We start from the raw sequence: 19,617 nt of genomic DNA, 5'->3' as shown, positions 1-19,617 counted from the left end.
TAAAGATTTATAAAATATTATATATTAATGTAATTAATTAAACTAGTGTTTGTAATGTAGTGTAGTGTATTTCATAAATAAAATCTTTATATATCTATAATAGGATTTATATAAATATAAAATCAAATTTGACAAATTGTAACTGATTAATTAATTTATACAACTATACAATCCAGCTCATTGTGTCCTGTTTGGCCCTAATTACTCCTATAATAGACGAACCTAACACGAATTGAGTCGACTAGAATAGATGAGAGATGAAATACAATGGTCTGAACCGTACAGCTTTACGTAAACACTTCCTTTGAATTCAGATCTCTAATACCATAGGTTAACAATATTTGAAAGATAAATTATTAATTGGTTGAATTTGTTTTTCTGACCAGTCACATAATATTTATCTTCATTATAATAAACGAGCAATTGAAAATATACTTTTTAACACTAATTTTGTTTGGTAATATTTAAATAAAAATATGTATTAATAAATTGTAAATTTTGAATATTTTGTTTTAAATTTAAATATTTAAATTTTAAAATAATAATAATAATAAGCAACATTATATTTCAGTAAAATTTAAATTTATTTAAATTATAACATAAAGATGATTACGTAAAATATAATACATTTGGAAGAGAAATTACAAATGCAATAATCAAAAAGTGTTTACTAAAAAAAAATGAAAATGTAATGTCTTATTTTTCATATTTTATTTTAAATCAAATGATTTGATTTAAAATATTTTTGTTTTCTTTTCATAAAGATGTAGTGATATTTTTCTTTTCATCATTAAGTGGAGGTAGCATATTATCAAATATATTCACATTATTTCGTGTAATTTCTTCTTCTTCTCTTTCTTCTTCATAGACATTTTTTATTCTGTTGCTAAGCAAGACCATTCCAAAATCGAAAATAACACCAAAAAATATGAAAACGGAAGTAGTAGCGTGAAGATGATAACGAAATTTATCGGGATGATACAACCAACAATTTCCTGTTTTACCACAACTTTCCTCCCAGACAATACAAGCGGAATCGGCAATTGCTCCATATATAAGTGGATATGGAATAAAACCTATTAGAAATAATTTAAAATGGGTTATAAGTTCTTTAGAAATATAAAGCATTTGCTTGATATAAAATAAATGAAAATTTTTATTATAAAATGTATAAAATATCCCAAAAAGTTTATAATATTTAAGCAAATAAATAAATGTTTGATACAAGAAAAATACATTATTTTTAAAGTAATGGAAAAATATATACATCAAAATGTTTATATTGAAAAATGTGAAGGTCTCAATATTAAATAATATTCAATTAAAACTTTACCTAAGAATGATTTTTCCTGTAATTAAGACTGGCAGAAAAATAAATTAAATGGATTAAATATTTTTAAAAAATGAGTAAATTGGCCAAGAAATTTTTAAATGGTTCTTAGAATTGGAAACGAATCATGTAATGCAATTACGTGTTTTCTAAATACACTACATAGTTGTTATAAAATTAATAGATTCCTACAAAATTCGATATGTTTTTAACGTTATAATTAGTGTATTAGGCTGCAATTTTCAAATTGCAGACTATACACTAAGGATTTTCACTGTCTGTCTATCCTTTGTTAATCTCGAGAACAAAGTAAAATAGATGAAAACGGAGATCAGATATGGAAACCTTAGAGTCCGGAGACTCCGATTAATTTAAATTGATCGAGATATCCGGACCCTACGGTTTCCAGGACTCCGGTTTATATTAATTTAAATTAGTATGATTAAAATTGCAGCCCGGTATTATGACGTTGTCACAATAATTTTGTCAATTTATGTTATTATTATTACTACTTTATTTTACGTTATGTTTATCTACATATTTTAACTTTAACGATATAAGGCAAATTCTCCTCTGTTTACTTTTGATATTACTTCTGATACTTCTTTAATTGCTACAATGAAAGCAATTAAAGTTACAATTGACAAATTAGACAAAGGAAATACAAGGTACAGCTAATTTAACAATATTTATTAAAAAAAAAAAACTATAGACGAAAATTGCAGAGCTTGCTACACCTAGTTAACAAGGAAATTATTTGAATACTTTAAATCTCTTATGTTAAATCCCATCCATTGAAATATTAAATAGGAAATTTCATAAAAAGAAAACTTTCCATAAATGTTATCTTTTACTTTTAATGCTTAAATGATATTAGGATAATTAACATAACATTCAAAATTACTGTATATACAAAGACAAATAATAAATACCTTTTGTTAATTTGTCGTTATTGTAATTCAGCTATTTAAATTAATATTTTTGGAAGAATTCTTACAAAAGTCCATTTTTCATTTTTATGGCTTTCATTAAAAAATAGAATTATCTATATTCTACACAAAAAATTCACATTACTAATTGTGACATCGTCACAATGTCTGGATGAAATTTTAATTATATTTTAATTTAAATAAAGATTAAACTAATTAATTAATTAATTAATTAAAATTAAATTAAATAATTAATTGAATAAAAAAATTTAATTGAAATCACATGACTTCGGTTCCAGACTGGAAATTCGTATATAGTTAATCGGGGCCTCCGACCCCTAAGATTTTCATATTTGGTCTCGATTTGCATCTATCTAACTCCGTTCTCGAGTTTAACGAAGAATAGACGGACAGACGGACGATAATGGGAATGAAAATTGTAATCCAATAAGCCTAATTACATTTAATTTTAGATAATTTTTTATGTGATTTGAAAATACATTATTAGGTTAGTTGTAGCTTATTCAGAATGAGATTTTAGAATAATAAAAAACAAAATAAACTTTACTCACTAATTACGCTTAGTATGGTCTCCATAACACCCATTACTAATGACTTATCCCGTTTAGCGACGCATCTGAAATAATATAAAAATTCGTAATATTTTGAACATATTTATTTATTATTTATCAAAGATATAGCAACCTGAATAACAGCAATATTTGTACGACGGCTGATGTCGATGAAACTAATTTACCAGTAGCAAACACAGAAATAAATGGAGTAATCATGTTACATTTATTAGAACAATATCCCTTTCTTGCAATTTGTTCTAATCCATCCTTGATACATTTACAACCCGTAAAAACCTAAACGATAATAATTAGACATTTTAAAGACATTAAGACAAGTAAACACGTAAATCCATTAAAATAACTCAACTGTTCCATTAAATGAAGTGCAACCAGCGAAACATGGAGAGAAATATACAGATTTGTCGTCAGTGGCACATACAGGTTCAAAAACACTCGTTGTACATTGACAGCCTGCATTACACGTATTCTGAAGTTCTAGTCTAGAATACAAAATATAATACTTCATTTATACATACAGTACATATAAATACAGTGACGTATCTAGACGGGTGCAGGCACAAGGCATGAAATAAAGGCCTCAAAATGACATAGTCAAGTATACTTAATAATAGTTTCCTTTAAAAATATATGTGAATGATCTTGTATATTTTTTCTATACGAAAAATTATTTATAAACAATTATTTTATCATATTTTGTTGTTATTATTTCTCCCTTCATGCTCAAAAATAAAACCTTGTACGGAGCAGCTAGTTACGACACTGTATAAATATGTATAAGATTATTTTGTAGTGTATAAACGTACTTGTTATTTAAAAAAGTTGTATCAGGCATTGTCAGACCAGGACAACCTAGAAGCATTGCGACTAGAAATGTAATAAAGCTGAAAAATTCGACAGCAAGTAAATAACAAGCGAGATATTTAGCTCTTGGTCTAAATTTATGAATGGCTATAGCCCCAATAATAATTCCAATCTGCGTTGCAACAATTCCAATGGGTCCTATAAAAATTAAAAATCCATTTATCTTCTTAAATCCGGGTGTAATTTGATTAACAAATCTTACCGCTGAATAAATTAGCTTCGGAAGCAGCTTTCCCATATTGAGTTTCCACGTATCTTGGCACTGTTATATAGTAACCTAACATACTGTTATATCTGCAACTTGCTGCTAAAATGTGGCATATTAAAAATGGATTTTTTACGAGACGATTCAAAGCTTGCGAAAAGTCTGAAATATTCAAATTTTAATTACAAAATTTATATATTTTACATATGTTTCGTTAAACTGTACAAACCTTTAACGGATGTGATGCTGGTAGTTAGTTTTATATTTTCTTGATTGCTTTTTTTCATTTCGCGTGGAAATAAAAGTAATAAAAACGTAAAAAATAATAAAAGTACACCTAAAACAAGAAATCCTATCCACCAAGCTCCTATCCATCTGGGATCATTTCTGTCAAAACCAGGATCCACTAAAAAAGTCAGTGATATTATTTAAGATATTTTAATACTTAAAAATTATATTTTTTCATTTATATGTAAAATTGTTCATGGTTTACTTACCTAAAGGATTTTCATAATATTTTAAACAGATAGACGATAGTATATAACCAACTACTAATCCTATCAGCCTAAGTGCAGCAAGAATTCCTGCATATTTTCAGATAATTAAATTATGATAATAAATTGACATTTTAAACTATTGATTAATATAGAACTTTAAAATTAAAATTACATAAATTAAATCAGAAATAATGGTCAAGTTTTATTTGAAATTTATAAATATTTTTACTACTAGATGGCGACACACATTTTTAAATACACTAATTAAACTTTAATCAAAGCAATTAATTATATTAATTTTAATTTTAAAAATGTTATTTATAATTAATATTTATAAATCCTGATAAACTTCTTTTAATAATTATGTGTTTAATGTATATAATTTTTATTTATTTAAATCTGTTATTCATATTAATTATTAAAAGTTGCTAGAAAGATAAAAATAGTACATATAAAAAATTCTAATAAGAATTAGTTTGATTAAATTTATTTTTTGAATCACTTTAATCAATATTATTTAAATATTTAACCAGTTAAAGACACATTTACTTCTGCAATATTACCCACAAATTATATTAGTGTAGGGTGGCTCAAAAGTCAATTAACCGAGTAATATTTTTTTAATATTATTTGCAAAAACGGGTTAAAACAGCTACGTATTATTATTCCAGAATCAGTTAACTGACTTTTGGGTTACTCTATGTATTTACAATTATTTCATACTATTAATAATATGAAAAAAGCTTAAATTTTAATATTATTGATATATAAAAAGAGAGATGATTACAAAGTAATAAAATTTTTATCGTCGATTATCTCAAACAACGAAGCATCGTAAAATGCTGTCTTTTCCTAAATTTTCTGGTATTTTATTATATTAAAAAGTATACCTAGGGTTTAAGTGCATTATATAATTTTTTTCTCGTAAATTTGATGATCTCAAAAGAGAAAAAGTGCACAATAATTCATTTCGATAATGGAACCGGCACTGAATGAGTAGAAACAGATGAGAAAGTACTTATAACGATAACATATATACTATTTAGTCACATAAAATTCCATAAAATGAAACTGAATTGTGAAATTAAAGTAAATAAAACAAAACATTAAATTTCACTTTAATTATTTTATAAACTTGATATTGTTGAATTTGCAGACAGATTGTTAAAACTGATAGTCGATTGAAAATAGAGTATAAAATGTTCTATAGATGCTTTTCTGTAAAGTCCAGATCTAATTAATATGAATTATAAATTTATATCAATTAGTTATATCAAATGTATTAATCTAATATTAAAAAACGAAAAAACAGTTTTAAAGAGAAACATTTTATATAATATTTACATCTTCAACATAAAATTAAAGCATTAATTTTTAAAGTTAATCTCTACTTTTTATCATAATTTTGGGCTTCAATTTAAAAAATTGTAGAACTATAAATTTCCACTGTCGTCCGTCTGACTGTCTGTCCTTCTTTAATTTCGAGAATGCTCTTAGGTAGATGAAAGTTCGAGACTGGATATGGAAAGCTTAGGGGGAGAAGGTCCCGATTAACTATATACGAAGTTCCGATTAAGACCAAAAATCACGTGAATTAAATTCAAATTTTTACCTGAATGATGTTACATAGATGTCCTGCATGACTGTATTGTTATTAGGAAGTGTATGATGTACAGGGGTAAGACACTACAAACTTGAGATGGAGAACATATTTTTTAAATCGAATAAATTAAAAATATGATTAAAAATTGCAACCCGGCATTATAACGATGTAATAATAAATAATTGCTCGTTTAAATCGTTTTTTTAAATCCTGGTTTAGTGTTTAGTGTACTAAAGTAAAATTAATAATCATAAAACTACAAAAAACTTACATTATTCTAATAACTTCCAATAAAAAATAATTAAAATTATTAAAAAGTTGTAATAAGAAGAAACTAGATTAATCTATAATATATATACAGTATATATAAGCTTCTTCGTGAGTCATAATAAATAATAATATGTCACCGAAAATTTAAAATAAAAAATGTATAACTTTTTATAATCCCTAAAAATATAAGTTTTTTCCAGGTAGAGTTACTTAGCAACCATTTTTTGTCTTCTGTTTTCGGTTTTGTATTCAATGAAAAATGGTCGAATTTTAGGAAACTCAAGGATTTTTTCACACTAATATCTCTTTTATAAATTGAAATATCCACAATATTTGATTTAAATAAATAGTCATACGAAAATTTCTGAGTTTCTATGCAATGTGCTAGCACATTCCGGTGCGACTTGTACAGTAAATATGCCCGGCGTTATCAGGCCAAAAGTAATTAAAGACAAATATTAAAGGTTATTTAACCTATCATTGTTATGTTATTACAAAGTGTCAAAGGGATGAAACCATGGCAGAAAGTAGGATGCCCTGGTTTAGTGGTAGCCTATATTTTTCGCCTATATGAGATTCTGGGAAATGACTATGATAAATTTGGTCCAGATCGGTCAGAGGGATAATATATAACATATATACCCGGTGCTTTCCATGTTAAAACTACCAAACTTTTAATATGGTTCTAGCACATCGTGTCTCAACCTGTAGTCTGCCACGATGGTCCGCAGGCAGACTTAAAATTAAGAAAGGTTAAAACTTTCTTTAATAACGATTCATTTTTAACAGTTTACTTTCAATTTAATTAATTGGAAACATATGGAAACAAATCACATGTATTCAAAACATGCTTTCAGATTTATTGTTTATAAATGGCACAGTATGTCCCAAATGTTGGTAATACCTGCATAAGTTTAAAAATATTAGGCGTACATAGCTTAGTGGTCCGTATAATTTTTCAGACATTTTATTCGTCCTTAGGCTTAAAAAGGTTGAGTAACGTTGGTCAAGTATATTTATAATTTTCTTTTAAATTAGTTTTTGTTTGTTAAAAACAAAATTGCAGTTGGTTTAAAATAATAGTTTTCAACTAAAACCATTAATTTTAAAACAGATAACTTGTCTTTTAGAATCTGAGAACTATTCATAAAATACATGTTGAAAATAGAGTTTTATATATAAAAAAAAAGTTTGAAAATAATGGTGTTGGCCAAAGTGGATTATAGATTTGTCTGGAAAAGTGTTACGATTTGTATTACAAAAGAAGGAGGAGATAAAAAGGTTTAATTTTAGCGTTTAATTTATAGTTCCACATTTCGTCTCGCATGACTACCTGAATGGCCACCATAATTAAAGTACTTGCCTTTTTTTTTTACTAGAATAGGATTAAGAAGATAATTTTTCTAGGATATACTCAGGTTGCAGAAAATAGATACCACCCACTACATTTCTTACAATAAACAATTCTCAAGATATAATATAATATATACGTGTATATTATCATTTAGAAATTATATATTTATATACTCAAACAATATTTATTTCTCTAAAATATTATAAAGTACAATATATCTCATTACTGATGTTATCGCAATAATAGTCTTCTGAATCCGGTTTTGTAACAATTTGTTAAACTTTTGACATAGAAAAATAAAGTTTTAAATTAAGATAGCAATAAATCTTTTTATAATTAGTAATACAGTTACTGTTTTCAAAAAACGAAGTTTTATATGAGTTTTTATAGAGATATTACAAGAAAATATCAAATAACTGGAAAGATGGAACATATAATAATATAAAAGGAATAANAATAATTTACGTATTTTAATATGTAATGATGATTTTTGATATTTAAAAGCTTTAACTGTGGTAAATTTAATTTATATAATATTAAACATTTCAACATACAAAATAAATTATTGCTTATAATGATAGTATAATTAATTTAATTATAAGCCTGAGTTTTGTTGTATTAATAATATAAATTCATAAAATTAATCCAAATTTCAAGAAAGTAAACTTATTAAGAGAAGCTGAGACCTCTCAACTGTGTTCAAGCTGTTGAGAGGTCTCAGCTTCTCTTATAATTAAGATAATTTTAATAATATTTAAATAAAGAATAGAAAAACATTAAAATTACTATATTCTTCATCGCTATGCTGATTGAATTAAAAATTTAATAAAAATTGTTATTGTATTTTAAGTAATTAATTTTTAAAATTTCTTTAATTAATATTTAATTTAAGATATTAAATATTTTAATTAATAACGTCTTTACATATCCGAGAGAATTGAAAAATTTATAAGACATTTAATAAATAAGAAATTCTGTTATATATTTAAAGATAAAGTTCAATATATACATTTTTTTAAATAATTAAGTGATAGATGGTGATTTGACTGCATTGTGTTGCGTGTTTATGAAGCTAAAAGAATTTAGATCGGTTAATTTCTTTTTAATTTTCTTACTATAATTAAATAATTTATTTATTTTACTTTACTTATTTAAGAGTTATTCTTAAACGAACTGTGTAAATTTACATAATAAAAGTCTAGAGAGTTTTTTCCTGAAAAAATATTAAAGAAAATTTTAATTCTTTAACATGTTATTGCTTGCAAACTTGTGTAATTATAGGCAATATGTATTATCATAATGAACTAAAACTTAAATTTATTTTTATTGTTTATAAAAGTTCATGAACAAATTTCTTTAAATTAAAATTATGTTATAATTTTTACACGTATCAGTTAAGGATAAAATTAAAATTTAGTTTATTACTTTAAGCAATTTTCAAAAAATAATTATAGAGAATTTATCAAAAATAAAAGTTGCAAGATTTTAAAACATAATAGAAAAGTTATAAAACAATAAAAAATTAAAGTTATAAGCATATAAAGCTCGTCTTTGATATACTTTTAGCTTTTAAAAATATCAAAAAGGGCTGTTAAACGGAGAAAGCCGTCATTTACCTTGCGACTTAGCTTGAAATATTTGTAAAAACAAAATAAATAAATAAATTATTTATAGATTTAATAATAAATCATGAAGTTTTTCTTGTGTTCTATTAACAAAATGTCTGTGAATAAATTCGATTAAATAAGTTAAAGTAAGGTATGTTTTTCCCTTAAGAATTACTTTTTACTTTTTTTTTCAACTCTTAGAATTGGTTTTGTTTTGATGAGATAAGGCAATAGTTTTCAATCGGGGTTACCACTGCACACTACTACGCCACAACGAGACTTTAAGGATACCGCGAAATATAATGCTGAGCAGCGCCATAACACTTCCAGAGCCAACAAAAGAGGAAGCTAGATATCTTTCCCTGGCTCGGAAAAATCTTAGAGCTCGTAATGGTCTTACCCCTATAAATTAACGTTATTTTTGCTAACAAAAATAAAATCTTTAAGACTATTTATTATTATTAATAAGCATTTGACCTATGCCATTTATTCAAAGAAAACATAGTAAAAGGGGCCCACTAAGGAGCAAAAGAAAAGGTGCCCGCTCAACCCCTGGATACTTCTTACGTATACTATATTACTAAAAGTACGAAAATCCAATAACTCTACAGTGATAAAGAAATAGGGTGTCGCAATAAAAAAATTACCAAGTTAGTGTACCACTGTTAGAAAAACGTTGAAAAACACTAAGATAAGGCAAGGTAACATTTGGACTCTATCAAGGGAGGACTTTTTATGTCCCTATTTAAGTGTTAGGATATGTGAAGAAAAACCCGGAAAACTCCACGCGGCCAGCCTGGTTTCGAGGTGCGAACCCACTTGGCCATTGGTTGCACTTTTGGAATTAAAACACAATAACCCATATTTAGTTTAAACAGGTTATTTTAACGAAAAAATTATTAAAAGGCTTCGCTTAGTACTAACACTAAATTTTAAAAAATAGTACTTTATTTTGTGTAATAATAGTAAAAGTAGGCACACTAATCAAAGTACTGTATTAAAAATTAGGTCAAGTCACGTTAGGGAATGATACAAAAAAAACTTTTAAGTTTATTTTTTATGTATAAAAGTATTTATTATTAATTCCATATTTATTTCTGTTGCCATTGCTATATTATTTTATACTACGTTATTGTTTATTTTTAGAACAAAAATATAAGTAGACGATAATATAGATTATTTATCTCTATATTCGCGAAATTTATCTATCTATCTTTCAGCTCGATTTGTTATATAAATATTTTAAATGCTAATAAATATTTTTTGTTATTTCAATTAAAATAAATTATTTTTGGAGAATAGTAAAAATAGACGTTTAAATAAATAAGTAAATAGTTATATATATATATATATGTGTGTATACACACATTATTTATTTATCTGAGATTAATAATTTATTTTGTTCTTGTTTTTTATCAATGCATCTTTTATTAATAATTTTCAATTGTTTATTTTATAAAATTTTCAGACAAACTATTATTTATTTAAAAATACAATAACGGATTAATTATCTCAATTATTCGGCAATAGAAAATTAATAGTTTAAAAGTACATGGTAATATTAAAAATTATTAATTATTTATTAATTATTAACATGGATAAAAGAGAAAGTATGTTAAAATGTACTCACCCAGATACAGAGGTGAATTTTTTTTCTTTACATTATCATCAAGATAAGGTGTTCCAATTGTATAAAATGCTGTCGAACCAAATCCCTTAAGAAAACTTCCTAGTATAAAACATATAACAGCAGGTAAAGTTATCGATTTTTCTTGACATTCATTAGTTTTAGGACGGTTGTCGCAGAATTCTTTCCCCGTAGAATTTACATGCTGCATTAAATCGGCATCACTAAATTGACTCGAGGTTCCGTAGATAAAATAAGGAAAAGACGATATAAAATAACTAATTGTTACAATAAACATACCAGCAGCAATCCATCTGGGTCTATTGGCATTTCCACCGTAATATCCTATTATGATGCTGGTAATGAGAGGACTTATGTTATCTGCGATTAATATTACACCAGTTATTTTGCTTTCGAATGCGTATCTCTTTTCGATTGTAGACAGTATCCCTGCTACGTATGCAAAATACGCAGCCTGGCATATTCCTACTATACAGAATATCGCTAAAAATGTTTTTGGATTAGCAAAACGTTGCAACCAGTCAGGCTTCCAGTTTCCAAATCCGCATTTTGTTACATTCTCGTCTTCTCTTACTGTGAATACGTTAGCGTACCTTTCATGTTTATTCATGTTCGCATTCTGTAACAAAATAAATCTTTTTAAATATACAAATTGAATCGAACATTTATCTATTATTATCAGAGGAGTAACTTCATGTTGCAATTTAGATAAGAAGTTATCAGAGAATGCTGTGTTACATGTGAACTTTACTTTTTGAAATCTGATTTTTTAAGCTTGCATGGTAAAAAAAACCTGATATCATCACTTAATATATATCTATATAACTATCATAAAAGAGCAAATATAAATTAAAAATATTTTAATATATTTTTATAATTATCATAAAATTACTGTATTTATAATTTTACAGTAATTTGCAATAAAGAACATTTATAGAGCGTTTTTCTAAAATGTTAGTCGATTCGTCTAAAATTGCTTCTATTGATAATATGACTTTTTACAAATAAAAATTTAACTTACATTATTGATTAATTTATCAGAAAGTTAATAAACATTGAAATATTAAAGAAAATATATCTGTGCGGATGTTATAATGGTATTCATTTAAATAAAATAATTTTTAATACACTTTTTAAGTTATCAACTGTTTTGAAAGATTTAAATTTGTATTAGGTAGGTAAAATTTAAAAATTCTGATAAATAAATTATTAGCGACGGAAGTGCTTAAAATGATAAATAAACAATGAAGTGAATGTACGAATAGTTTGTAGATAAACAAGTGATATTCAGTTAATAAAATATAAAACAAGAATAAAATGAAATGAAAGATTATAAACAAGGAGATCATAATTAAAGGTGTTCACAGCTCTCTGCAGGAAGAACTGCTAAGCAAATCTCAACCAAATTTCTGTGTACGTAGTATCCTGAGTATGCAGTTTTGATTTTCGGAAAAGTTTACTTCAAAATTCAGCCGTTAGGGAAAATTTGGCACTGTCGTCTCCGTAATTTGAGTATTAAGTACGGTTTCTAACAAATGTTAAAATGAATTACAAAACATTCTTCACAATTCTTCGACAGGTTAACAGTCATGGTACTTACTTTGCCTGATCGTGCCATTTTGTTCTGGATGTCGCAATAATCAAAAATTCACAATTTTTACATTTTTGGATTCAGGAGATCTTGAATTGTCGAGAAATGCAAAAAAAATCTCTTTCCTGTATGTATGGATGTTAATGTGTGTGTCTATGTGTATGTGTGTGTGGGTGGGTGATTAGTGGCATGATTTTGTTCACCCATTTTGAAACCTTAATGACTCCTGTGCGTTTTGTCGAAAATTCCTGAATGTTTTCCAGGGAAAATTGTGTATTGGGGGATTGATACTATTATATTTTGGTGGTTGAGGGGTGGGAAGATAGAGAGTCATGTGTCATATCTAAAGTTAAGTCGGACTTAATGAAGATTTTACTTGTTATTAGCATTTACAGTATTTTTATAAAACTTATCTCTACCGTCAAAATTTAGCTTTTTGCTATTTAATAATAATTAATAATATAAAAGGTTTTTAAAATAAAATATCATAGCAGATGGTTTGTTTTATAAAATCAATTATTTATAACTATCTGTAAACATATTTAAAACTCTATACTTTTTGTCAAACATATCTGAAATACCTTCTTTTCTATAAACATTTAGAAACTTTTATCTTTCACATTTATCTTTAAAAAAATATTTAATGTATTAATATATGTTACTGCAAATGGATAAACTATATGAAGCAATCAGTCAAAAATATTTTAAAATTAAGAAATATTTTAATTGTTGATTTAATATGTAAATATTATAATAAGAAATATATAGGGCCTATATTTTAATCAAAATATAAATATTTTGATCAGGAACTAAATATGCTATTTAAATTCATTTCCTTATAAATTTAATTAAGTTTTCATCCATATTTTATTCATATTTTTCATAGTATTTCTATAATTATATTTGCATATTTTTATATCATTTTGTATAAGATACATTAGTGCATACTTTTATTTATATATTTTTACGTAAAAATTATTTTATATCATAATTTTGCATAAAATAAAATTTGTGCTTCACATTTGAAAGACACAATTTTATGCATAAAAAAATCAGAATTATCAGATACTAAATACAATACACATATTTTATGCTATCTTGAGTTCGGCATGTATCTGATTTATGCATTGTATTGTGAGATAGCAGAAATTCTTATATTTGAAATAGTCTTTAATAATAACGTTTCGCGAATTACGCAACAATTGTTGTTCTTAGCTACCTGAGAAAGTCTCCCGTTACATTTTCTCGAAAGCAACATGACGCTTTCTCGTGAACTATTAACCTCTGCACGGCCGAAATCGTCCGTGAGTATCATCAGAGACGGCCGACAGGAGTTAGTCGCTGCCTTAGTCCTCGGAGAGGAAAGCCGTCCCTTCAATTATCATCCATTAAGGAATCCGAATTAATCGCCATAGGATAAACTTGTCTGTGTGTGTGTGTGTGTGTNTTTGTAATAGCTACGCTCCTTTCTCTCAATTAGTCCATTAAATCAGAACCCCACTGTAAGTTGAGCAAAGTTTGTTGTTTATTGTTTAACAAGTAAAATACGTTTGACATTAATTTATAAAGATAAAACAAGAGTAATAATAGAATTAGCGAGAATTATTTCGAGTAATTCCACACCGAAGTACAAATTCTAAAAGTCTATCAATCATTATTGATTACAAGATTAAAAAAAAACAAATAAGTTATTATTTATTATAATTAAACTTTCCGCGTATAAATCATTAAAAATGATTTTCTAATTCTATGAATCTTTAACATTTAGACGTTTCATTTGTTTTTTTTTTCGAATACTACTAATTACAATAAAGATTAATTGACTAATTTATTTTTCTAATACTTTACATACATAGAGTAAATTAATTTATTGTACTGTATTTGATAATGTCGGGAGCAAGTTAAAAATATAAACGAACTGTATTGTACGTAGAAATAAATTAATGTTTGTGTTCTTAAATGGATTTTCCTAAAGACATTCGAATCTTTGACATATCAAACAATAGGTTGTTTGTCGGTTAGATGATAACTAATACTGAATATGTTACGATTAAATAAATTACAGTGGACATTTCTACTTATTTTAAATGCTATGCGCTGAGCGAAATTAATTTTCCTTCACATCTTAATTAACATTAACAATAAACTCTTCCCCAACACAAGTAGGTCGTCTAATTAAAAGACAACAGGTTAAGTTTCTAATTTACATAAAGATGATAACTTTTATTTTTCCTTGTAATATATTGATGCATTTAAATCCTATAATTAACTTTTGAGATTAGAAAACCTAAAGAAAAACTTATTATTTATTTAGTAAAAACAATTTTTTATTATAACTTAATTATAATATTTCGTATAACATTATTCTCATTTATAAACTCTTGATAAATGTAAATCCATTGATTTATGTTGTCATTAATATTTTAAATGTCTATTTTATTAATCATTAATGAAATATGAATTTTAATAAGAATTGCAACAAGTTTTATTTTATTTTATTTCATATATATCATATTATTTAGCACATGTAATATTATGTGCTAAATAACGTGATATTATAAATTAAGTATAAATATTTATTAAGATTACGTAGCTATTTAAACTTTTAAATTTCTTTTTTATTTAGCAATATGCTGTCAAGGTTATTCAGTAGAATGTTTAGTAAATTATAAACTAAACAATTTAATATTAATTTTAGAACTTTAACAATTATAATAATAATATAAGTACTTTCTATTAATTAAATCTAATAGTAAAACATAGATTATAAGGTAAAATAAGTGTGTTAATGAATTGTTTATTAAAATTTATTATAATATACAATATTTACGGAGAGTTATTTGAAATAAATTAATTTTTCTCGATTAAAAGGTTTAAATTTATGCCTATTCTAAAAAGCATGACAAATATAAATAACAACAGTTATAAAAATTATTCTTAAAATTTAATTAAAATGTAATAATTTACATTCCAAAAATTATTTGAAATGTTTTACTTACAAAAATTAATAATTTTCTTCATTTTTTAACGATTAGAGTCGCTTCTACATTCGAACGTTAATATAAAGTTCTCATTGACGTAAACATCTTAGAATAAACAAAATGACAGATAATGTTCTTCGTTGAAAGAAGAATAGTTGAAGATTAGATAAATTATTATACGCACCAAAATAAAGCTTTTATACGGAAGAAAACTCTGGAATTATTTAGTTATTTTTAAATGTTTTCGTTATACATACAGAATATTTTGCGTAATCATCATTCAAAAAGTTTTGTAATTTAACATTATTGCGTATCAGTCATTCTTACTAACGAATAATTTTTTGTTATTCATTCCATTGTATTTTAAAGGCAGTAAGAGAAACGTTTTAAAATCATATTCAACCCTGAATTCAACCTGATCAACAATGGAGACAGCCAACTGTTAAGGGACGAAGCTTGAAGTGTTTGAAGCAAACCTCCCAAAAACTTTTCGAGGTTGTTGAACAGGACATTAATCCGGAACCTCAGAGTAACATGCTGATCCTTTACCATCTCGGCTATCTGATATTACAATTTCACAAGTTATGCTGTTAAAGGAGTGCAGAGTAATTTGCAATGAGCTCACACATTTATGAAACCATAAAACTTTTCCGTTATTAGTAAATGATAAATTAATGCAAATACGGGAAACATTTCAAAACAACAGTTGTAAAAACTGAATATTTTAAACAGTATTTTCTAAATTTCGTCATAACACGTCTCATCAGTATCTGCAGATAAATTAAATGAAACTGTTTTGTTGTCTGTACAAAATTTATCAACAATCTTCGCATATTTTCAGTTAAATTCATCAATTTTATTTATATTTAAATTAATAATTATAAAAATTACGAATTGAAATGTTTTATTGGAAGAATATATATTAAATTTAGGAAGTGAATAATAATTCAAAAGAACTTTAATAAAAAATTAACGATAAAAATAAAATCGATTCCACACGATCTCAAGGCTCTCATAGTATAATTTTGATGCATTTGATCCTGTTCTGCGTATTGTTTCCGAGAGTCTGTGTTAATGACATATCATAATTAATTAATTAAAATACCATAGACTATATGTGTTAATAACTCAATTAATATGACCAGTGAGTGTAAAAATAAATCATTTTCTGATTGCAATATACCCACATATGCGGTATTTTTTTTATATGCAAAGGAACTATACTTCTTTATTATTATTATTTTTTGTATGTTCAATTTACGACCAGTTATAATTACGACAGAATTCGGTTATAATTCAAACACTTCTGTATTTTAATATTCCTTGGTGATATTTGCATCTTTGCTGATTTTTAATCTTAAAACACATTATAATACTTAAAAAAGTTTGTTTTTTTATTTTCATATCATCTATTATGGAAAATTTAAAAGAGTAATTCCACACCGAAGTACAAATTCTAAAAGTCTATCAATCATTATTGATTACAAGATTAAAAAAAAACAAATAAGTTATTATTTATTATAATTAAACTTTCCGCGTATAAATCATTAAAAATGATTTTCTAATTCTATGAATCTTTAACATTTAGACGTTTCATTTGTTTTTTTTCGAATACTACTAATTACAATAAAGATTAATTGACTAATTTATTTTTCTAATACTTTACATACATAGAGTAAATTAATTTATTGTACTGTATTTGATAATGTCGGGAGCAAGTTAAAAATATAAACGAACTGTATTGTACGTAGAAATAAATTAATGTTTGTGTTCTTAAATGGATTTTCCTAAAGACATTCGAATCTTTGACATATCAAACAATAGGTTGTTTGTCGGTTAGATGATAACTAATACTGAATATGTTACGATTAAATAAATTACAGTGGACATTTCTACTTATTTTAAATGCTATGCGCTGAGCGAAATTAATTTTCCTTCACATCTTAATTAACATTAACAATAAACTCTTCCCCAACACAAGTAGGTCGTCTAATTAAAAGACAACAGGTTAAGTTTCTAATTTACATAAAGATGATAACTTTTATTTTTCCTTGTAATATATTGATGCATTTAAATCCTATAATTAACTTTTGAGATTAGAANTTAAAGAAAATATATCTGTGCGGATGTTATAATGGTATTCATTTAAATAAAATAATTTTTAATACACTTTTTAAGTTATCAACTGTTTTGAAAGATTTAAATTTGTATTAGGTAGGTAAAATTTAAAAATTCTGATAAATAAATTATTAGCGACGGAAGTGCTTAAAATGATAAATAAACAATGAAGTGAATGTACGAATAGTTTGTAGATAAACAAGTGATATTCAGTTAATAAAATATAAAACAAGAATAAAATGAAATGAAAGATTATAAACAAGGAGATCATAATTAAAGGTGTTCACAGCTCTCTGCAGGAAGAACTGCTAAGCAAATCTCAACCAAATTTCTGTGTACGTAGTATCCTGAGTATGCAGTTTTGATTTTCGGAAAAGTTTACTTCAAAATTCAGCCGTTAGGGAAAATTTGGCACTGTCGTCTCCGTAATTTGAGTATTAAGTACGGTTTCTAACAAATGTTAAAATGAATTACAAAACATTCTTCACAATTCTTCGACAGGTTAACAGTCATGGTACTTACTTTGCCTGATCGTGCCATTTTGTTCTGGATGTCGCAATAATCAAAAATTCACAATTTTTACATTTTTGGATTCAGGAGATCTTGAATTGTCGAGAAATGCAAAAAAAATCTCTTTCCTGTATGTATGGATGTTAATGTGTGTGTCTATGTGTATGTGTGTGTGGGTGGGTGATTAGTGGCATGATTTTGTTCACCCATTTTGAAACCTTAATGACTCCTGTGCGTTTTGTCGAAAATTCCTGAATGTTTTCCAGGGAAAATTGTGTATTGGGGGATTGATACTATTATATTTTGGTGGTTGAGGGGTGGGAAGATAGAGAGTCATGTGTCATATCTAAAGTTAAGTCGGACTTAATGAAGATTTTACTTGTTATTAGCATTTACAGTATTTTTATAAAACTTATCTCTACCGTCAAAATTTAGCTTTTTGCTATTTAATAATAATTAATAATATAAAAGGTTTTTAAAATAAAATATCATAGCAGATGGTTTGTTTTATAAAATCAATTATTTATAACTATCTGTAAACATATTTAAAACTCTATACTTTTTGTCAAACATATCTGAAATACCTTCTTTTCTATAAACATTTAGAAACTTTTATCTTTCACATTTATCTTTAAAAAAATATTTAATGTATTAATATATGTTACTGCAAATGGATAAACTATATGAAGCAATCAGTCAAAAATATTTTAAAATTAAGAAATATTTTAATTGTTGATTTAATATGTAAATATTATAATAAGAAATATATAGGGCCTATATTTTAATCAAAATATAAATATTTTGATCAGGAACTAAATATGCTATTTAAATTCATTTCCTTATAAATTTAATTAAGTTTTCATCCATATTTTATTCATATTTTTCATAGTATTTCTATAATTATATTTGCATATTTTTATATCATTTTGTATAAGATACATTAGTGCATACTTTTATTTATATATTTTTACGTAAAAATTATTTTATATCATAATTTTGCATAAAATAAAATTTGTGCTTCACATTTGAAAGACACAATTTTATGCATAAAAAAATCAGAATTATCAGATACTAAATACAATACACATATTTTATGCTATCTTGAGTTCGGCATGTATCTGATTTATGCATTGTATTGTGAGATAGCAGAAATTCTTATATTTGAAATAGTCTTTAATAATAACGTTTCGCGAATTACGCAACAATTGTTGTTCTTAGCTACCTGAGAAAGTCTCCCGTTACATTTTCTCGAAAGCAACATGACGCTTTCTCGTGAACTATTAACCTCTGCACGGCCGAAATCGTCCGTGAGTATCATCAGAGACGGCCGACAGGAGTTAGTCGCTGCCTTAGTCCTCGGAGAGGAAAGCCGTCCCTTCAATTATCATCCATTAAGGAATCCGAATTAATCGCCATAGGATAAACTTGTCTGTGTGTGTGTGTGTGTGTTAGTGAATCGCCTGGATAACGAATCAGAAACCTTAAACCCATCGGAAGCTGTTATAATCCGAACAAGA

At 25.9% G+C, this 19,617-nt stretch overlaps 1 protein-coding gene across 1 annotated transcript in view; it reads right to left on the bottom strand.

Annotated features, from left to right (window-relative positions):
• Positions 1-777: 777 nt before the first annotated feature.
• Positions 778-19,617, bottom strand: part of LOC111623082 (solute carrier organic anion transporter family member 4C1-like) — a gene marked incomplete at its 3' end in the record, with an annotated part of 24,699 nt that continues 5,859 nt past the window's right edge. Inside the window, exons 2-10 of the mRNA XM_023365566.1 lie at positions 10,883-11,519; positions 4,419-4,505; positions 4,151-4,327; positions 3,919-4,083; positions 3,659-3,854; positions 3,202-3,334; positions 2,965-3,128; positions 2,832-2,896; positions 778-1,076 (exon numbers count right to left, since the gene is read on the bottom strand). Coding sequence (XP_023221334.1) covers positions 778-1,076; positions 2,832-2,896; positions 2,965-3,128; positions 3,202-3,334; positions 3,659-3,854; positions 3,919-4,083; positions 4,151-4,327; positions 4,419-4,505; positions 10,883-11,519 — 1,923 coding nt within the window. The remainder of the gene's footprint in view (positions 1,077-2,831; positions 2,897-2,964; positions 3,129-3,201; positions 3,335-3,658; positions 3,855-3,918; positions 4,084-4,150; positions 4,328-4,418; positions 4,506-10,882; positions 11,520-19,617) is intronic.

The sequence above is a fragment of the Centruroides sculpturatus genome, unplaced genomic scaffold, assembly GCF_000671375.1.
Source record: "Centruroides sculpturatus isolate CEXI.00-Female unplaced genomic scaffold, Cexi_2.0 scaffold237, whole genome shotgun sequence".
NCBI classification, from domain to species: domain Eukaryota; kingdom Metazoa; phylum Arthropoda; class Arachnida; order Scorpiones; family Buthidae; genus Centruroides; species Centruroides sculpturatus.
This window is presented reverse-complemented; position numbering and strand designations above follow the sequence as displayed.